Here is a 21368-nt window from a genome sequence, read left to right on the forward strand (position 1 = left end):
GTTACATTCATACACGCAGACAGAGAAGTAAGTTTGGAGTAAGTTTGGAGCAGAAGAAATAGAAATAAACCTTGTGTAAATTGTCAGCTTTATGCTAAGCTAAAATGCTATTTCTAGCCATTTTACATGATGTTACCAGACACATCATATTTTTTTAACAAGAAAATTCACGTTGGATCATAATTATTTTTTTTTCTAGTAAGACCTTTGATATTAGGGTAAAAATGGTATTCTTGATAATCATTTTTGTAGTGTTTTACTGTAAAAATATCAAAAAATCTCTTATTTAGAATTTCCAGAGAATGTATTTTTAACATGTATTTTGTCTTACTGTACTGGCAGAGTTTTTATAGTCAAAACAAGTGAAAAAATCTACCAGTGCTCAAGAAGTAATCCAAAGTATTTAGAATATGTTACTGACCTTGAGTGTTCTAATACATTACAAATTACATTTTACAGCATGTATTCTGTAATCTGTGGTGGAATACATTTCAAAAGTAACCCTCCCAACCCTGCTATAGTTGCTATAAAGTTAAAACATATTTCAAACTCTCACTTTTTCATTCATACCAACAATGTCTAAATGTGTATGTACGTGCATCACTGGAGGTAAAAGTCATTGAATTTCCCACTACAATGTAATTTCTAGCACATCTCAAATTCTGTGATGGAAATGACAATTGTTTAATTATTATTTAATATAAAATAAAATTACCGACTCCTTTGTCTTGCTAAGGCTGATTTAATATTGTATATTAAATATACATAACTAAATAATATGTTCTCACTTTTTGGAATAATTGAGCAAAATTGCAGCTTGATATGAAATGACACCCTATAAAAATATTCGTCTCACAATTGTTATTTACCTTAATTTTTCTTTGTTTACTTCAAACCTCACAGGTTTTATATTTCTTAAGCATGCTCTTCGGTGTTGTGCCGAACAACACCCCATAATAAAAAGTCTGCTCTGTATTTTCACTTTACTCCATGTTTCTTGCTCTCATTTGAAAATAGCATAAAGCATTGATAGCCTTGCAATGTAAAGGATTATAAATATGTGACGTTACAGATTTTGCATAAGCATCATATCAAAATCACTACTGGCTGAGATTTCTTTCGTTATATGGTATAAATATATCGCCCAGCCCTAATCTAATGTATTCAGTATATCTGATCCCATCACTGCACTAATGTGCCTCTGCAGTAGCTTTTTGGAAGGCTTGTGGACATGTGTCCTCTGTGTTTTTCAACATCTGTGACTCTTATTTGCTTACGAAGGATGGACTTGTCTCCTCTTAGCATTTTTTATTAAGTATTTGATTGTTTGGCTGTTTACAAAACTCTTGAGTGAACTCTTCGCTGGCCGGACCATCTGGCTGGCCATCTGAACGGGGTTATGAAACACTGCATGAGGGCCCGTCACCTGTATGACACGTTTATGAAAAAGAGAAAGAGAAAACTTGAGTAGAACTCAAAGACGATTGGGACGCAAAGTGTTATTTGGTTCTCTTGAATGACTGATTGTGTGTGTGTGTGTGTGTGTGTGTGTGTGTGTGTGTGTGTGTGTGTGTGTGTGTGTGTGTGTGTGTGTGTGTGTGTGTGTGTGTGTGTGAGTGAACAAACTCATTCTCCACCTGAGCTCGGTTGATGAATCTCTCATGTATGAATAGACAGAGTGAAAGTGCTGTGATTTCATCCATTATACATTCCTCACAAGCATGCACCCAATTAACACATTATTTAATCAGTTTGGAGAGAAGAGTGTGTGCGTGTCAGTGTTTTGGAAGCTACTTTAAAACTTTAGTTTGCTAAGCTATAAGCAACTCATCATTTAAAATAGTTCAACTTAAGACACTCTCAAAAAGAGGGTTTTTGAATGAATCAACTCAATTAGGATGGCAACATCAAACTTTATTAATGATGAGTTATGAGTGACACGTGAGTCAAAAATGTAATAGAAACAACATAAAAATGACGTGGTGGCTTTAGTACAATTACTTTTTACAGTAGCGGCTCTAGCTTGTTTGGCGCCCTTGGCGAAACCCGCTTCAACAATGTTGTTGACTGGAGGGGGGTGGTATGTGATTTTAAATGAGAACGCCCCCAAAGTTGTTGACTGGGGGTGGGTGTTGATTGGGAATTAGACACCACATCCACGTGCCGCCTCCCCGCAATAAGCCGCCCTGGGTGATTGCCCATGCCTAGATCCGCCACTGGCTTTTTATGATACTATTGGTTAGGTTTAGGGTAGGGAGGTAGGTTTTGTTGATTTAAAACTTTTTAGAGCATTAACCTTTAAACCCTAATTTGTTTCGGAGAACATTTAACTCCCTTTTAGCTGCACTTTGCGGACATTTCACCTCGGAACTGCTGGAATACGTTTAACGAACCACGTAATATAATTTGGCAATAATGGCACCAAATGCTGTATTGAACCTGGAACATTTCTTTCAACAAGCGAGGACCAGCAAACACTCTTAAGCTGGTTTAAGCAGGGTTTATTTTTCCAGCAGTGAGCCTTTCATGTGTATTAGCATGCACCCACAGAGCAGCACGCAGTGTGCACTCTCAGAGTTGCAAGTAAGTGCCAGCTGTCTTTAGACTGACAGCAGCAGGGGGCCTCACCAGGGCACCTGTGCGCTCTCCTCTCCTCCTGTCACATGGAAACCCTCCGGGCAAATCAGGGCGACGGCACACCTGGCTCACACCCAGTAACTTATGTAGACGGGCAATCCGTCCTAATTAAGCTCACGACATTCTCTCTTAGCAGTCGATGGTAGTGGGTGATGGCAGTGAGGGCTGCCGCCACACCTAAAGCTCATTGTCGTCAAATAACATAGGATTTGTTAATCTAGTATTAATTTGCCCCTCACTTGTAGCTGATTAGCAGTTGTCCTCGAGGGTGAAGCAGAATCATAATTAAGAACAATGAGGGAACTGGAATGATTTACCGAAAAGTGACGTTGTTCTGCTTAACTCTGGCGTTGAACTTTGAAGCTTTACATTGTGAATATTTGTAAGAGTCTTAGCATGAGAAAATGTCTTAAGTGTTATTTGTGAAAATTCAGCATGTAACTCGTCCTGTACTTTTTGTGCTACGAACATAAATGATACATTTAATAGTACGGCTTTTTGAAGAGAGGTGTGCGATTACTTTTCTAAATCAACGGACTTGTGATTTTCGTCTGGCGGACAATAAATCAGGCAAACAGATCTCATTGGCTTGCATTGAAAGAGGGACCTGAGCCATATGTAAGGACCAGAATGTCATAGTGACTTGAGGTTGGGCTTTTATTTTTACTTGGACCCAGTAGGCAACCACCTAGCAATACGTTGCTAAATGTTCCCCTTTGAATGTTAGAACAACATTTAGCAAATGTTGTTACAATGTTTAAATTTAGAATGTATGTAAATAGTTTTTAGGCATTTATTTAATAATGGTGTAATAAAGCATATATTATGTGTATACATTGATCCAGTGTACACATGTATATATTATCTGCTTTTATATAGAGTGAAGAAAAAAAATGTTTGATGCCAAGGACCCCAAATATAATGGGCCTCCTTTTAAATTATAAGGGCAGCTGTATATTTTAATATTTATAGAGCCATTTATATTGTATGAGAAAAATAATAAGCATGATATTATAAATACAACCTGTTTATATTTTTAAATATGTCTGAATTTAATAGAATTTTCTCGAGAAATTGAATAGGACTTTTCTGCAGCCCCCAGTGGTCCCATGACCCCAGTTTAAAAAAAACCCTTGTGTAGTTTTACCCTGCCAACAGTATGCTTGGCAATGTCTCCTACAAAACCCGTTTAAAAGCACAAATTGCAATGTGGCGAGTTCTCATTGAGTGAGTTGCATCAGCGTCTCTCTGTCTCTACTTCTCTTGTACTGTTTTGTCTGTTTCTAGAGTGCTCTACTTGTGCACACTAATACACTCTGGACTAATTAGATCCCATTGCAGAATCCATCCTTCCTTTTGGCAACCATTCACAAAACTTATACACGGTTTATTGAGGTCACCACTGCGAAGCAAAACATTCAGTCGGCTGCTACCGTGTGGCAGAAAGAGTCAAAGGTATTAAATGTTGCTGATTTGACACTTGCCTCATCCTTTACAGACCACAAACCACTTTTACCTTCTCATTTCTTTAAACTGCTTTTATCTTCAAACCAGAAGCTGAAGGTGAGAATGCAAGGGCATAGTTTTGCACTCCGTTTGCATTTGCTTAATTGATTTAGCCGAGTGATGACTGGAGGGCGAGCCTCATTGGTTTCAGAGTCTCACCTTGAGCACTGGGTCCAGTCAGTTTAATTAGTCTCTGTCTTTTAAAAATAAAAAAACGCACGATCTCAATAGATGCACATTACTGAAGTGAATTTGAAGAACGGGTCAAAGCCAAGCAGAGTGCATGAGGGTTAATCGAGAATTCCCACACACAACTGTTAGTTTCTTGGAGCCTACAGGCTCATTTATTCTTATGGGGCAACCAGGCTTTAGTTATGGTGAAATGCACTGAGGTTTTTGTTTTGTGATGTTTCTCCTGTTCGCATACATCCTAGGATAACACGGCTAGTCAAAGAGTGTTAATGATTGCTGGTTTGGATTCTTTCGCCTAGGGTCACGTCCACACTACAAATTTTTTTATCTTCACTAGAACGGCATCCACAAAAAATGGAACGTTTCAAAAATGCTTGATATATATTGACATTAGGAAGCTGAAAACGGATTTGTTTTCAAACAAAAACCTATTCGTTATACGTATTATATTGATATCAGTAGAAGGAAGATGATTTTATAAGTTTGTGTTTGACTTGGTGGGCCCATTGTTTTAACTATTGTTTAACTTCCCCAAAATGTTGTAACACTTACGATGCCATATCAAGTTTTATGACTTACCTTTACACAGGACAATCAACTCACAACTGATTTCAATATAGGCAACATGAAAGTAATAAGCATAGATATACATAACACACACAAATGTCAGGTAAATTAGCCATTTAAAAAATGATGGATACTTTTCTGTTTTTAATGTATTATACGTGTATTTACATGTTTCACTTCATCCGCCATTTAGAATAAATGTTTTGATCACAACAGTTATCATATTGCATTCTGAGATTACCTTCTCCAAGATTTCTTGTGCACGTCTTTTGTTGGTTTTGGCCATTTTAGAGAAAGGAAATTATAAATCCATCAGCGCTAATCCTAACATTTCGCTCAAAATATTTTCAGCTCTTGATTGCTTTCCGTCTGTACATTAGCTGGATGGAATTTGCATTTCGAAGTACAGTAGAAGGAAGATGATTTTATAAGTTTGTGTTTGACTTGGTGGGCCCATTGTTTTAACTATTGTTTAACTTCCCCAAAATGTTGTAACACTTACGATGCCGTATCAAGTTTTATGACTTACCTTTTTGGCTGATAAACTATTAAATAAGACGCTGTTGTGAAGAGATAGTTGGATAATGAATATGGCCTTTCATCAGCTGTGCTTTAAAAGGAGAAATGTTCTCTGTCAAGCAAAAAGCTCAATCAAAGTTGTGTCTTACTTCCTCTTTCGCAAGCTATTTCTCTTGTAGGAAAAGGCAGAGTTGTGCCATTTGATTGCTGTTCAGTTCCTTAGTAAGTGACAGCTCACAATGCAATAGATTTGTTGTGTGCAGAACTATGTGCCTGGGGTTTGACCTGCTCATAGTCTCACCCCAAGGCAGCACACTTATGGATCCTTTTCCATGCAATGAAACTGAATGGTGACTGTCATTCTACCAAACATTACCTTTTGTGTTCCACTGACGAAAGAATGTCATGCGGATTTGGAATAGCAATTCATTTTTGGTTGAACTATTCCTCTTTGATGTACATGATGGGGGCATGAAATTGCATTGCATAACGGGAATGAACTGCTTAGCGATGACTTCATCTTCACACTTTTCATTTTCAATGCTTTTTTTGACTCACTCCAGAGGGAATAGGATGAAGGGCATGGAAGTGACAAGAGTAAAAGCCCACACATACAAAAGATCAGCCTGTCAGAGACGTTCATGCCCCGAGTGTCACCTGCCCAGCATGTCTTTGTGACAAGTGAGTTCAAAGCTGCAATTTATTTCAGCTTCAACTGCATCCAGTCTAGCCAGGCCTTCACTAAATGCGTTTTTGCGTATTTCTGCACTCTTTTTCCATTGTTTTCTATGTAAACGGCCATAAGAGGCACATAATCTGTACGAGATTGTGAAATCATAAGGTATTTTCTGACTTGGTTAATATGAATAGGTACAGCCTTTTTTCCCATTCAAACCAAACAGTCAACAAACAGAATTTCAAATTGAAATAATTCAGGCATTGAATTTTAGCTAGCCTCCTAACCAAGACATTATTATGTTTAGGGTTGGGCTAGGGGTTAAACTTGGGACAAATCTTGATAGCATTGTTCGTTAGTTTATTTGTTTTTTTTGTCTATGAGAGTAAAAGTCATAAGTTTTTATGCAAACCAACTCATAATATTTCGTACTGTTACTATCAGACCGGGTTGGCTAGATGGATGTCTTTTTTGCACCAAAATCTTGAATTGTATGAGTAATATACTGTAGTATATTTAACATTACTGCTGTTTGCTTTTTTCCATTCCCGTATTTGATTTGTAACTAGTAACCCCCTAAGAAGCTTTTTTAGAACAAATAGTTTCCCTAAAAATTGATGTCCACATATGTGGACAGTGGGACTAAGTTCTAAATAATAACAAATTATAGAAAGTCAATTTTTTTTAAATCAAATTGTTTATTATGTTTCCAGGAGTGTTGGTTATATTAGTGTTAGGTTTAGGTTTTGAGATGTTACAGACATTACATAAAAAATTTGCATAAATAATTATGATTCAAACTAATAGCCAGCATCCATCCAATCACTGCCAACCATGTTAAAACAAAATGATCCATTATAACTTCTGAATCTATGTACTGATTACCATTGTCTAATTTCTGCCAAACATGTTGAGTGATCCAAACATCGTCTGCAGCCTGAAACTGAACTATAAATAGGAAGTTTGGATTAAATGCACTAAGCTGTATAGAGAGGTATAGGATGCTCCCTTGCTCCCTATTTAGTGACTGACTTAACCTCCAGTGTGCTGTCTGTCTGCTCTGGTCTCAGAACAGTTCGAAATGCACCTTATTTTCACCCTAACTCCATATACAACCTCTTAAAGCAACATTTTCCAGTTTTAGGATGCATCCATTGATTCTTAATGTGATAGTCCACCGTGAATAAAGAATGTATAATGTAACAGTCCACATATGTGGTCATTGTGATTAACAGTGTGCCGTTTTGCGATAAATCGCTCAAATTTGAAAAATGGTATATCGGATGAAACTAGAGTCTCTAATCTTTTGACTGAAACAGGTTTCAAAGTAAAAACTTAATTAGGTTTCTTACCAGATGCCATTTCAACCAGACACAAACTCTGCTGTGATCAATGCCATGTTATTTTTTCACTCGTGCCGAAAGTTAAAACCTTTACTGACAGCTCAAAGGCTCTTGAAGTGAGATCAGTCGGTTTCAATGAAATTAAATTATGCATATAGTATATAATGTATAGTGAAGCCAAAATCCAATGTCCATGCATGTGGACGTGGGGTCTCACATGGTAAAAAAAATAAAAGACTCAAATATTAATATTATACTAAACAGATAGTGGCGATTTTTATTATTCTGATTGGAAGTCACATTTGAAGCTTTTTTTATAATAGGCTGAATTTCTGTGCGTAATACGAACCATGTTAAGTACACAGGACAATCAACTCACAACTGATTTCAATATAGGCAACATGAAAGTAATAACACAATCCTCGAATAAGCATATATATACATAACACACACAAATGTCAGGTAAAATAGCCATTTAAAAAATGATGGATACTTTTCTGTTTTTAATGTATTATACGTGTATTTACATGTTTCACTTCATCCGCCATTTAGAATAAATGTTTTGATCACAACAGTTATCATATTGCATTCTGAGATTACCTTCTCCAAGATGGATCATGCAATTCCACCTTAGAATCTGGCTAAAGTGGCCGTTCAAACCAAGTGTGTTCTTGCATCTGTTCATGATTTTCTGTTTTAACATGCACTAGACAATTGTCTGTGATTATACAATAATTTTTTGCCTGGTCTGATGGGCCGCCACATTTTTGACACTGTTAAGTTAAAAAGAACTTTAACTGTGTTCTGTTCTATTCTATTCACTGCGCTGCATCTATGCAAAAACACGTTCGGTCTGAACTGCCTGAGGAGGTAATGTATATTTTAATGTTGACTACCTTTTGGAAAACGTGTTGGGAGCGCACTAATGATGCCTTAAAATGCTTTTTATAGAGGCAGTTCATTTGGAACAAGGCAATACTCTGCTCTGGACCTTGAAGACCTCTTCCATGTTCAGGCTTTAATAGTTGGAAAGAGCAATACAAGGGCAATTAGAGGCAAATCAACCCCTTGTGATGTCTTGGCTTGGGGATTTGGGTTCTTGTACTAGTCCACAGTGATGGTTGGATTTCCTCCCACAGCGAAAGTGAGAGAGTTTGAGCTCAGGAGGAGAGAAAGCAAGACCGTTATTTACCGACTTTCTAGCTTCTGGATGTTATCATTATTGCTCTTTAGCTCAGTGTGGTGTGAGAGATACCGGCCCATCCTGACGTCCTTTCTGGCAAACATTTATTTACCTATGGCAGGCGCAGAGCTGATGCCATGGACTGGACTCATTAAGAGGAAGTGGGGCAGAAGAGACGGGCGTGATTGCAGAATGGTGACCAGTGGGAAGTCGATTTCCTGCGTGTGGAGGAGAAGCTCACCAGTAGCTGCTCATCACAGCATGAGCTCGGCATAGATATCAGTGGGGCGTTGAGAAAAGGAAGAAAAAGGAAACTAGATTTTCAGAATTGTGTGCTCCTCCCTATTCTCGGATAAGCTGCTTGATTGACAGATACTCCTGCAATGGTTCCTGCTTATGGCTGCTTTGGTCTACTTTTTTACTTCCTATCTCTGTGCTTTTATGTGAGCCATGAAGATAAAACAGAGTAAAACAGGTGCACTTGAGCAGTAAATCCCAAATACTGGGCTGTGACCTACAATTTAGTCGCAGCAGGTCTGATGTGATACAATGCTGAATACAAATAATAAAATGCAGCTGACCATAATATCATGCATAGTTAGGATCGAACAGTAAATAGGTCTATCAACTTTTAAAAGGGAGGAGAAAACGCTTCCTATATCTTTTGTTGTTAATGTTAAAGGCTGTGTGTCCAATAAAACTTTGGTCTTGGCGTAAATTCCTCTTAGTTGTGCCTGTGCAGAGTTTCGTAAAAATATATAAATAATAAAGTTTGATTTTAAAGGAATAGTTCGCCCAAAAATGAAAATTCTGTCAACACTTACCCTCATGTAATTTCAAACCTGAATACAAAATGAGATGTTTTAATGAATATCCCGATCTGTCTTTTCAATACAATAGCAGTGGATAGTGCCTCAGTTTAAAGCCTAAAAAAACTCCCAAAACTATCATAAAAGTTGTTCATGTGGCTCTTGCACCATATTTCAAGTCTTCCTAATAGAATGTGAGTCCAAACCAAATTCAAACAATTTTTCAGCAAAATCTGAAGTTTATTGTGCATTTAGGAGCGCTGTGAGAAAAGGACATATTTGGTTACATTTCCACAACAAAAATGTTGTTTCTGTCTTCGGTTGCAACTTGATTTCCAATGTAAAATTTGGGTCCTAAAGCAAAACCAGTTGAGATTGACTTCATTAGACCGTTTGAATGTGAGGTAAGGTCAGTCAAACACTAAATTAAAATGATTTGTACACATCATTAAGAAACTGTTCAGTCATTATCTTGTCAGCATCGGTTCACCATTACTTCACTATTTTAGCCTTAAAAAGGTCAGTGGGTGTATCTGCAGAGATCCTTCAAATCTCACAGGAAATAACTGTGTTTGCACTTCAGGGGTTGCAGTGAAATTAAAGAATTTGCTGATGGGATGGCTCGTTTGGTTAATTTATATGATAGGCCGGCAATGTGTTTGTTTTGTTATTGGTGTTTTTTTGTTTGTGTGTTTATTTTTTATTTATTTTTTTTTTTTTTTATCTTTTTGTTTAGTTGTGTGTTTTTGTTGTGTTTTTGTATTGTTGTTGTGTTTGTGTGTTTGTTTAGTTGTTGTTGTTGTTGTATCGTTGTTGTTTTTGTGTGTGTGTTTTTGTTGATGTGTATTTGTTTAGTTTTGTTGTTTTTTGTTTTTTTCTTGTGTTTTATGTTTAGTTTTGTTCTTGTGATTTGTGTGTGTTTTTGTTGTTGTTGTTTTTTGTTGATGTGTTTTTGTTGTGTATTTGTTTAGTTTTAGTTGTGTTTTGTTGTGTTTTTTGTTTTGTTGTTGTTTTTTGTTTTAGTTTTAGTTGTGTTTTGTTGTGTTTTTGTTCTGTTCTTGTGTTTTGTGTGTTTTTGTTGTTGTTGTTTTTGTTGTGTATTTGTTTAGTTTTAGTTGTGTTTTTTGTTTTGTTGTTGTTTTAGTTGTGTTTTGTTTTGTTTTTTGTTTTGTTCTTGTGTTTTGTGTGTTTTTGTTGTTGTTGTTTTTTTATGTGTTTTTGTTGTGTATTTGTTTAGTTTTAGTTGTGTTTTGTTGTGTTTTTTGTTTTCTTCTTGTGTTTTGTGTGTTTTTATTTTGTTGCTGTTTTTTGCTTTGTTGATGTGTTTTTGTTTTGTTGTGTGTTTGTTTGTTTTAGTTTGTGTTGTTTTTTTAGTTTTTATTTTTTTTTTAAGAGCAGAAATTTGTCAATAGAAAAAGAGGAAAATATTGAAATCATTGGGATCCTTTTTCAAAATCAGGAACATATAACAATCATGCTTCATGCCTCATACCGTTGTCTAGGTACCACCACACATAATCTAGATTTGATGTAAAATTAATTACTATTTAATTCCTAGTTTAATTTAAATTAAAACCCTCATTAATCAAGATCATCCTAAAATGTAAGGTTAAGGATAAGACTTAGTTGGATCTCCTTTTATACCTGTTTTCTGTTTCTTTTATAATACAGTATGTTTGTCTAGACAAAGTCTAAATATATTTTTGCTGATTAAAGAGAGTTATACAGTAATCTTTTACAATAGTAAAACTATTTGCTTCAGAAGTTACAATTCCTATTATGCTATATATTATATTATGAATATACAGTAGTCATGACTGAAGGGGGTTTCAGGAACTCTGCTGTGTCATCCCAACAACGCCTTTTAGCGGTGACTTCACAGTATAGCACAGCTTATCGTACCTCACTACAAACAGGTAGTCCCCCTTCAAACGCACACCGTTGTTTGAGCCAATGTTGCCGTTTCAATTTTTTCACGACTTTTCTAGACAATCAACCCATAAATGGTTTGCTTAGTGTTGTCTAGCCATATTAAGCATTTTAACTTAAAAAATAAATACACTTCAGCTTTAATCAAAATATCAGAGCAGGAACCATTTCTAGAAACCATTTTCATTTACTTTGATATTGTAATTATAAACATAGACCTTTCAGCCCATTAATCTAGTCCTGTCTGGCAGCAGGAAGCCGAGTGATGCATTTCCACCAGTACAGGAAGTATATATGTCTTATGGTTCAGCAAATTCTCCCAGTCTGGGCTTTTCTTATATCTCACTTGAGACAAAACCATTCATAGTGTATTTTTTCCCTCCTACTTTTTTTCCACCCTGGTTGTGCTTTTACCTGCCCTGGAGAGAAAGCTGAGATTTAGAAGGAGGGAGATAGAGAAAAGGATGACAATGTTTTAAAAGAAGGATGCTAGAGCGGAGAGAAGCCCATGGATCAGACGGGTGGCTGTTGTCAGGGGAGCGCAGAGGAAGTATTGATTCGGAAAGATGAGTCAGCGGTTAAATGAAGTTCGAGGATGTCTTCACGCATCTCTCGCTCTTTCCCTGCTCTCTCTCTCCACCTTTCTTCCTGCACCTTAAACAAAAGCCCGTCTGTACAAAGCGATATGATGACAAGCACCGTGCTGGTATAGACATGATGCAGGAAGTGGGTACATTCGAACCCTTACACACATACAACAAAAGGCTTTCAGAGTGTAAAGCTGGATATTCTTACACCTGGTGATGCTGCATGTTTCATGTTACTGCTGGCAGATCATTTATGTAAGATAAATGCAGTGGCATGGATTAATGATTAATGAAATGGCTTTAATAGCACAGTTTTCTTAGCCAAATTGTTGGTCCGTTTTCATGGAAGAGAAAGACTATTTCAAAGTATATAACTTCTAAAGGTTAACTTCAGTCTATGACTTGGCTTATTTTATGCTTGGCATGTAACAACGGCTTCAGATGTGGCTTATCCAATCTGAACGATTAACCGGAACCATTTGCTTTATAATTGTGAATTTTGAGATTTTACAAATGATAAACAAGCATATTTTAAAACCTAAACACTACCACACAAAACTGACCCAAGATTAAAGTGACAGAACAAGGCATCACGGATGAGTGCCCATGTGGAAGTGATGCATATCATGTAGTGTTGAAGCCAATGTACCCGGGCATGTAAGACACTTGAGGGCGTGCAGCCAAACAGATGGTTATGAGTTTATTTAAGCTCTGATAATTCACTTACACTCTTCATTGGACACACATGCACAGACAGCGTAAGACGTTGGTTAACATGGGTACTGATTTTTATTTAATAACCCATTAGTTGTTTGCACAAAAGTTTAGCATGCTTTAAATAGAGTAAATTGATTTTACCTTAATATTAGGACTATGTGTGTGTTTGCAGAACTTCGACTGGCAGTCATTGCTTGGTGACCTGCCATGGTTCCTTCTATGGATTCTTTTGAAACTGTTTAATATGGGAGCAAAAACAGACTAAAGTACTGGCCATTTTAAGGCATGTGGCCTTGTTTCTTTGGCCAAAAGTAAAGAGCTGGGTTGATATTAAGTAACAGCATCTGACTCGTGTGATTTTACTTCATTGTAATGTCTGTTCAATGCTTTACATGTTTGCCTGAATAGTGTAAAGTTTTTGAATTATCTTGAAGAAATAATCCAGGTTTAATACAAGTCAAGCTAAATCGACAGCATTTGAAGCATTATGCTGATTGCCATAAAAAATATTTTCGGCTCATCCCTCCTTTTCTTTCTAGGCTACTGTTACCCCTTTTCCACCAACAAGAACAAGGTGCTGGTTCAGAGCTAGAGCTAGTGCCGGTTCGGAGTTGGTTCGACTGATGAGCCTCCAAAGAACCGGTTTGCTTTTCCACAGGCTAAAGAGCCAGCACATAGCCAGGTCTTACGTCACTGTATACGTCTCATCTTTCCCAGCAACGTTAGCACGGTGGCGCCAAAAACAAACACAACAATAAACAATGGCGGACGTTGCTTTGCTATTGATGTTCATGGCTTTGCGGACCTACATCGGCATCCAAACACGGCGGATCCAACGTGTTCGCGTGGCACGCCTTTATTTGTACAGACGGAGTACATTTAATCGCGTCCATCGTGTTTATCTGCTAATTCAAAAATGGCGGTCACAGGTTTCTGTTCGTCTTGATGGTCACGGTAACCCCGCCCCCAGCCGCTGACGTAAGTGGTTCTTACTTCTAGACCAGCAATGATTTGGTGCTACTTAAGAACCACTTTTACTGGTTCGGAGCTGGTGCTTTGGTGGTCGAAAAACAAAGAACCGATTTGAAACTAGGCTCTGGCTCCGAACCAGCACCAGCTCTGCCTTGGTGGAAAAGGGGTATGTGAGGCACTTACAGTGGAAGTGAATGGGGGCCAGTTTTTGGAGGGTTTACATGCAGAAATGCCCTTACATTAATTCTTCTGCTAAAACTTGTGCATTATTTGATCTGTAAAGTCTTTTAAATCAGAGTTTTTATAGTGCTAACATCCATAAAATAATGTTAACATCCATATTGTTAATGTCTTGTGGCTATAGTTTTGAAAATTAATATTTTAATGTTTAAAGATTGCCCCATTCACTTCCAACTGTAACCTTGATTTTTGCTTTTTGGTTTTAAAAGAAAAGGAGGGACAAGTCAAAATACATTTTGTGATAATCAACATTATGCCGAAAATGCTGTTGATTGACCTTAACTCTTAAATGCAAGGTCATTTGCCCAAACATTCTTACATGTTCGGGACTTTAGAGACACGGCACTTATATCTGTTAAAAATGTATGTAGAAAATGTTCAAATTAGATGTTCAATAATTAGAAAATAATAAAAATGAAATATATTATGATGTGTTTTTTTTGTTTTGTTTGTTTTTTAATAAATCAAAGAGAAAATGCAACAAATCAGGACAAATCTAGAACAGGATTCATTACTTTCACATTGAAATTTCACGAGATGCAATTGGCTGTCAAAAACACATATTGAGCTACACAAAACATGTAATCTACACATGAGATACACATGAGCTACACCGAAGTTACTCATATGTATTTTCTCAGGCACTTGTTGAGTCTAAATAGATGTACAACTTGCATAATTTCAGTAGTCCGTCCAAATGACAATAGTCATATCATACTGTTCACGTGTTACACTTGCTATAGTTTACTTCAATGGTGTTTCTGCATCAGCTAGCCATGTCAAATGTAAATCAATCAGTCACTGAAACATCAGCGTCACACCATGAGTAAGAAATAAGTATTATATGTGTTTACATGAATTTGAGATACTGATATTTCACCATTGTTATAATTCAATGCTGCATAGAAAATCAACATAATATAGTGTTTATGTGTATGAACGTAGAACTCATCTCTCTTGTAATAAACAAAGAAGTAGATATACTGTGATGGTAAACATAAATAGATTAAATAATCATACAAAGAAATATAATTTATGGAAATGTGAAAAAAGTGTCTCTGAAGACCCAAAACACTTTTGATACTTTATATATATATATATATATATATATATATATCAAATAAAAATAAAAAGATTAATATTTTTTTGCAATTTTGACTTTTGTGTGTGTGTGTGTGTGTGTTACACTATTTATAAAAGATAAATTAAAAAATGCTAAAGAGGTTTTGTCACACCTCCAAAAAATGTATGAGGTATAGGGGGTGGAATGAGGTCCTGGGTCTAAGGTATTAAGGGTTAACGTGTATATAATCATAACTATTTCTTATTTCTAATATGCAGGCTTTTCTCAATAGTTCACCCAGAAGTTCTGTCATTATTTACTCACCCTCATGTCATTGCAAACCCATATGATTTTATTTCAGGTAAGTTTAAAAAAAAAAAGTCTTCACCTAGTGTATTAGTTATACTGGGTACTGAAAGTGAATAGTGACTCCGGTCCGCCAAGCTCAAAAAAAGCATGAACAAAATAAAATAAAAATATTTTAAAAACACAGTTTTAAGTAATCGATGAGTAGTGAACTATGTTGAGTCTTCTGAAGCCATACAGAACACAATTTAAGTCATTGTTCACTCTGCAATTAAATCACGTCATTAAGAAAGTACCTAAATCACATATGGCGGCTGTATCAATTAGAACAAAACGTATTGGTTCTCATCATGCCTTGTGACCAAAAATGTTATATCATGACATTTTAAATCAAACTACAGCCCTATTTAATATACAGATTTTTGTACAGTATACATTATATTACCCTATTTTTTTCTAGTTTGTAGAGTCTGACACAAGCTATATGAAACAGCGTTGAGGAACAATGATCTTCTTTGGGAGCCCGTACAGTTCATTAATATCGCATAAAGAATAACTGCTTTCCCAGCTTTTGTCAGGCCTTGTATTTCAGTGCGTCCACATCCCCACCACCGGGCCAATGAAATACTCATGTATTTGTATCCTCTGTCTAACCCGCAGGTGTGGCTGAGGTGATTGTGTTGGTGGGAGGAAGGCAGGCGATTGGAATGAACCAGCGCTCCCTCACGGCCGTCACCTGCTTCAACCCGCAGAACAGCAAGTGGTATCCACTCGCCAGCCTTCCCTTCTACGACCGCGAATTCTTCAGTGTCATTTCGGCAGGGGACAATATTTATCTGTCAGGTATGTCAGAGTTTGGAGGGAACAGCATATATCAAATGTGGAAATTATCCGCCGACTGCATCTCGCCCCATGATCTCATGAAGAATTGGCATAACGTTGTACATTAATCCAAGCCCCTGGCTTAATGCATTCAGGGAATCGCCCCTTAGATTTTTCCTGCCACATAATATCAAAACCACTGTTGGTTTTACAATTGTAAACAAACAATATATACATATATATATATATATATATTTGCACTAGACGCTTAAAAAACGAGATGCGGTGCAACACTTAAAGATGGCCGCAGGATGACGCAGAATTTGTATTTTTGGGTTAACTACTGTATGTATGCATATTTTAAGTCCTTACACTTTCGCTCAAAGAGACGTCAATTTACTCAATACTGAAAAAAATAGTCCTTACATTTTCGCTCAGAGAGATTACTAATTATTCAATGCTGAAACAAATAGTGGGAACATTGTTAGTGACTTGGTGGTACTTGGTGGACTTGAAAGTCAGCTTTCTATCCAGATGTTTTTATAAATTTTTTCTCAGACCATATGACAGATGTTGGTACCCAAGCTGCTTGAGTATAGAGTTTATATGTGCAAATTTATGGCAGAATTTGGAACTTTTTTCATTTTTAACTGACATTGTTCAATGTCAAGACATATGGTTTGACTAGTACACCGTTCTGTTCACAGGTGGCACAGAGTCGGGGGTGACAGTGGCAGATGTGTGGTGCTATATGTCTCTTTTGGACAACTGGAACTTGGTGTCCCGAATGACTGTTCCTCGCTGCAGGCACAACAGCCTGGTGTATGATGGAAAACTCTACGCTATTGGTGGTCTCGGAGTGGCTGGAAATTTGGACCATGTGGAAAGGTGATTTTTTTTCTACAGTTAAAGATGCTGTAAGCTATTTGTCCTACTCCCTGAAAAATATCTCTGAAATATGTGTGCTGAGATCTCACTGATAAATATTTTATGTATTTTTGTGATATATATATATATATATATATATATATATATATATATATATATGTATAGATATGTCACAAAAATGAATGTAATGAAGCTGCTTGTTCTTGCTGCTGTCAATTCCAGAGAACCAAGTTTTAAAGATTCGACATACTTTGAAAAGAACCAAAAGAGATCACAAGCTCTATTGTGTGTTGTATCGCGAATGATTTGCAGATTTGTTGAATAATTTAGATGCATTGAGAATCGTTTTGTAATCACATAGTGGCCCTTTAAATCGAAATCAAATTCCTCCCCACCATTACCCTGACACAGTGTACAATAAAGCGACATGAAGCCGTGACATGTTGTTTTGTTGGTTGCCTGTTTTTTTTGTTTTTATTTTTCAGCGGTGATGCGCTAGGTAGCCATGCCCCACGTGAAATGCCGCTCCACATAACTATATGTTAAACATCAAATTTGTTCTGACTGGCTGTGATTATATGTTGTTGCGCAGCAGTTTCTCGTTTAATGTGCACAGACAAATTGCTTGTCGTTGGAAACTTGTCGCCTTGAGATCGTTGACCAATTTAATTTGACGTTGAGTCATTGGAAGGCTTATCTAGCATTTGCCTGCAATAACAAGTCCTTCTCCAATCTCAAATAGACATATCATTCATAATTGACATTTGTGAGATATGGGCTATGTGAAGCACTGCATTATGGGATCTGTAGTCTTACATATGTGCACAACATAAACCAGATGAATGTTTCTTTCTTTGTTCATATCTCCAAATGATAAAATGGTAACCTCTCTGAGCAAGACTGTGAAAATGGGCAGGTGCTCATATTGCAGGTGGTGCAGGAAGGTGAGATGTCAAATTATATTTATAAAATTATACTTATGGGCTGATAGGTGTCCTTTCAAAACAGTAATGAGCTGCATTTATTTTACATTTACATTTATGCATTTGGCAGATGCTTTTATCCAAAGCGACTTACAGTGCACTTATTACAGGGACAATCCCCGGAGCAACCTGGAGTTAAGTGCCTTGCTCAAGGACACAATGGTGGTGGCAGTGGGGATCGAACCAGCGACCTTCTGATTAACAGTTATGTGCTTTAGTCCACTACGCCACCACCACTCAAGTATGATGCAACCAACCATTTGCAAAAATCACAGGCCACGTCCAAACGAATCCATTTTCATTTGAAAATGTATTATTTGAATATGTTTATGCCTCTCATCCACACTACAACAGTGTTTTCTTCCACCGAAAATGGAGCATTTCGGAAACGCTTTCTGTTAGCACATACTTTGGAATGCAAACACATTAGTGTGGATGTGGCCGTAAACTCTCGATGACCTTAGAAGCATGGACGGGTGAATTCACTAAATAGCTGCACCATTTTTGCGCATGGAATTTCAGCCCCAAAACCTGTGTCCTCATCACTAACCACCCACAATCTAGCTTAAACAAGCAAAATCAGATCGATGTATCTTGACAATTTAAATCTAAATTTAATAAAAAGTAAATTGTCATTCCTTTCCGTGCAAAAAAACGCTTCTTCTATGTAAAGTGCGCTTCATTCACAATAATTGCCGAAGCAATTTAAATAGCACAAGATGAAAGCAGGCCATTAAATGAATTTTATTTAAAAGATGTTTGTGTACATTTTCTATTGATCATATCAGCTGTAATTCATCAAATAATGATGATGAAATGATGGAGAAGAGTGTTATAGCTTTGCATACATCCAGATGTGTGATGGAGTGAAGCGCAGTTCTGGCATGTTATAGGGATGATTCAGGAGTCTGGATCACAGTGACGCTGTTCAGTCCTGCCAAAGTGTGTCAGATATGCTAAATATATTTGGGATGGGCTTTTCACATAATTATGCAGTCGAGTACTTGAAAATTTGAATTCAAGCTTTACCTTCAACCTTTGCAACTGTTTTTCTTATGGATAAATGAGCACTATGCATAAACGGATTCATAAATGACAAAAAACAACATTTGCACACACATGCATACATGCCAAGTCTTCTCTACTGATATGATCACTTTAAATAATGACACAATGTATTTTGGTGGGAACTACTGAATTTAAAACCAATATTTAGCTGAGAGAAGCAGTTTCATTGTTGCCCAATGCAAGCAAAGGCAGAAAGGAAAATAAAATTGCAATATTTGAGTAGTATTTTTACTAGTTGAATATTTAAAGCTGAACGAGTGCTCGATTAATCCGAATTAATGGATTAACGCATGCCATTAATTTAAAGTTCAAGACGTTAATTTTTCTTAAAGCTTAAAAGCAGTTACCGTTAACTGACCGGCATAAACACTGGTGTGAAGGGCGGAACCTTTGTAATGTGTCCCCCCAGAGTCATTACACTGATGCATACGCCACAAACAGACACACAACAGCACCAGAACCCTTCTACCAAGTGGAGTGTACCAGCTTAGCATAAAACAGTATAATGCGGCAGTCCCATAGACATTCTATGGGCGGTACTATAGTAACATGCTAATTGACCGTTATGCTTTCTCTGATGAAAGAGCCGCGTAGGTTGTTATTTCAGTAAATAAAAGAATATCTGACAGTGCTGCACTGTTGGTGATAAAATGATGGAGAAAGGAGCTCTTAGCGCTATTTAATGTACAAAACAAGCCTAGATGGGACTTGTGATAGAAATCAAGTATTTTTCAGCCTATGTAAGGTGCATTTTAATTACCACAGAAGCACCCCTCCACTATCACCAAAACACAGAGTTGAGATGTGTTTGTTTGCAAGCACTTTTCATGGTGAGTTCAAATCAGAGCTCGATGCTAGCATTGACCCTCTGATGCAAACGAACAATTGTACAGAGTGGTTATCTGAGTTACTGTAGACTTTGTCAGTTTAACCAGTCTGGCCATTCTCTGTTGACCTCTCTCATCAACAAGGCATTTCTGTCTACAGAACTCTCACTGAATGTATTTTTGTTTTTGGCACCATTCTGAGTAAATTCTAGAAACTGTTGTGTGTGAAAATCCGGAGATCCGCAGTTACAGAAATACTCAAACCAGCCCGTCTGACACCAACATTCATTCCACAATCAATTTTTTTCCCAATTCTGATTGTTGATGTGGCCATTAACTGAACCTCCTGATCCATATCTGCATGATTTTAGGCACCGCACTGCCGCCACACGATTGGTTGATCAGAAAATCGCATGGATGATTGTTGACGCCAGACAGGCTGGTTTTGAGTACTTCTGTAACTGCTGATCTCAACATGCACAACAGTCTCTAGAATTTACTCTGAATGGTGCCTAGTATTATAATAATAGTATAATAGTATTTATATCTGAGTAACAAAATTAATGGGTGTTTTTGCTCAATCTAAGATTACAGAGCGTTACGACAAGTTTGAAGAGAGTGAATAATTGTTGTGCCTTTAGAGGTTGTGTGGAAAGCCATTATATGGAGAGAATTTGAGGTTGTTTTGTGCAAAATACTAACTGCTCACACTCCCTCATTTATAAAAATCTGGATTCATCTACATTAAAATGAGGGTAAGAACATGGAAAAAGAACTTGTTGTGAATCCAGCAGAAATTGTTCCTCACACATATAAGTACGAGACTTGTACGCAATTATTAGTGAATGAAATCCACTGTGTGCCTGACATTTAATCATAGAAAACATTCCCTTCTTAGATCAGTTAGGATCACTACTTTATTTTAATAATGTGAATTTCAGAATAATAGTAGAGAGAATTATATATTTCAGCTTATTTCTTTCATCACATTCCCAGTGGGTCAGAATTTTACATACACTTAGTTAGTATTTGGTAGCATTGCCTTTAACTTGTTTTACTTGGGTCTTCCACAAGCTTCTCACAATAAGTTGCTGGAATTTTGGCCCATTCCTCCAGACAGAACTGGTGTAAATATGTCAGGTTTTTAGGCCTCCTTGCTCGCACATGCTGTTTCAGTTCTGCCCACAAATTTCAATCAGATTGAGGTCAGGGCTTTGTGATGGTCACTCCAATACCTTGACTTTGTTGTCCTTAAGCCATTTTGCCACAACTTTGGTGGTATGCTTGGGATCATTGTCCTTTTGGAAGTCACATTTGTGACCAAGCTTAAACCTCATGGCTGATGTTTTGAGATGTTGCTTCAATATATCTTCATAAGTTTCATTCCTCATGATGCAATTATTTTGTGAAGTGCACCAGTTCCTCCTTCAGCAAAGCACCCCCACAACATGATGCTGCCACCCCCATGCTCCAAACATAACAATGGTCGTCATGGCCAAACCGTAAAATCTTTGTTTCATCAGACCAGAGGGCA

At 37.1% G+C, this 21368-nt stretch overlaps 1 protein-coding gene across 4 annotated transcripts in view; it reads left to right on the forward strand.

Annotated features, from left to right (window-relative positions):
- LOC127621959 (kelch-like protein 29) overlaps nucleotides 1–21368 on the forward strand; it is a 327531-nt gene that overhangs the window by 277502 nt on the left and 28661 nt on the right. For all 4 annotated transcript variants that reach the window (XM_052095795.1, XM_052095797.1, XM_052095796.1 and 1 more), the window contains 2 exons: nucleotides 15907–16089; nucleotides 16776–16956. In XM_052095795.1, the coding sequence (XP_051951755.1) occupies nucleotides 15907–16089; nucleotides 16776–16956 (364 nt within the window). The remainder of the gene's footprint in view (nucleotides 1–15906; nucleotides 16090–16775; nucleotides 16957–21368) is intronic.

Source organism: Xyrauchen texanus, chromosome 28, assembly GCF_025860055.1.
Source record: "Xyrauchen texanus isolate HMW12.3.18 chromosome 28, RBS_HiC_50CHRs, whole genome shotgun sequence".
Lineage (NCBI taxonomy): Eukaryota > Metazoa > Chordata > Actinopteri > Cypriniformes > Catostomidae > Xyrauchen > Xyrauchen texanus.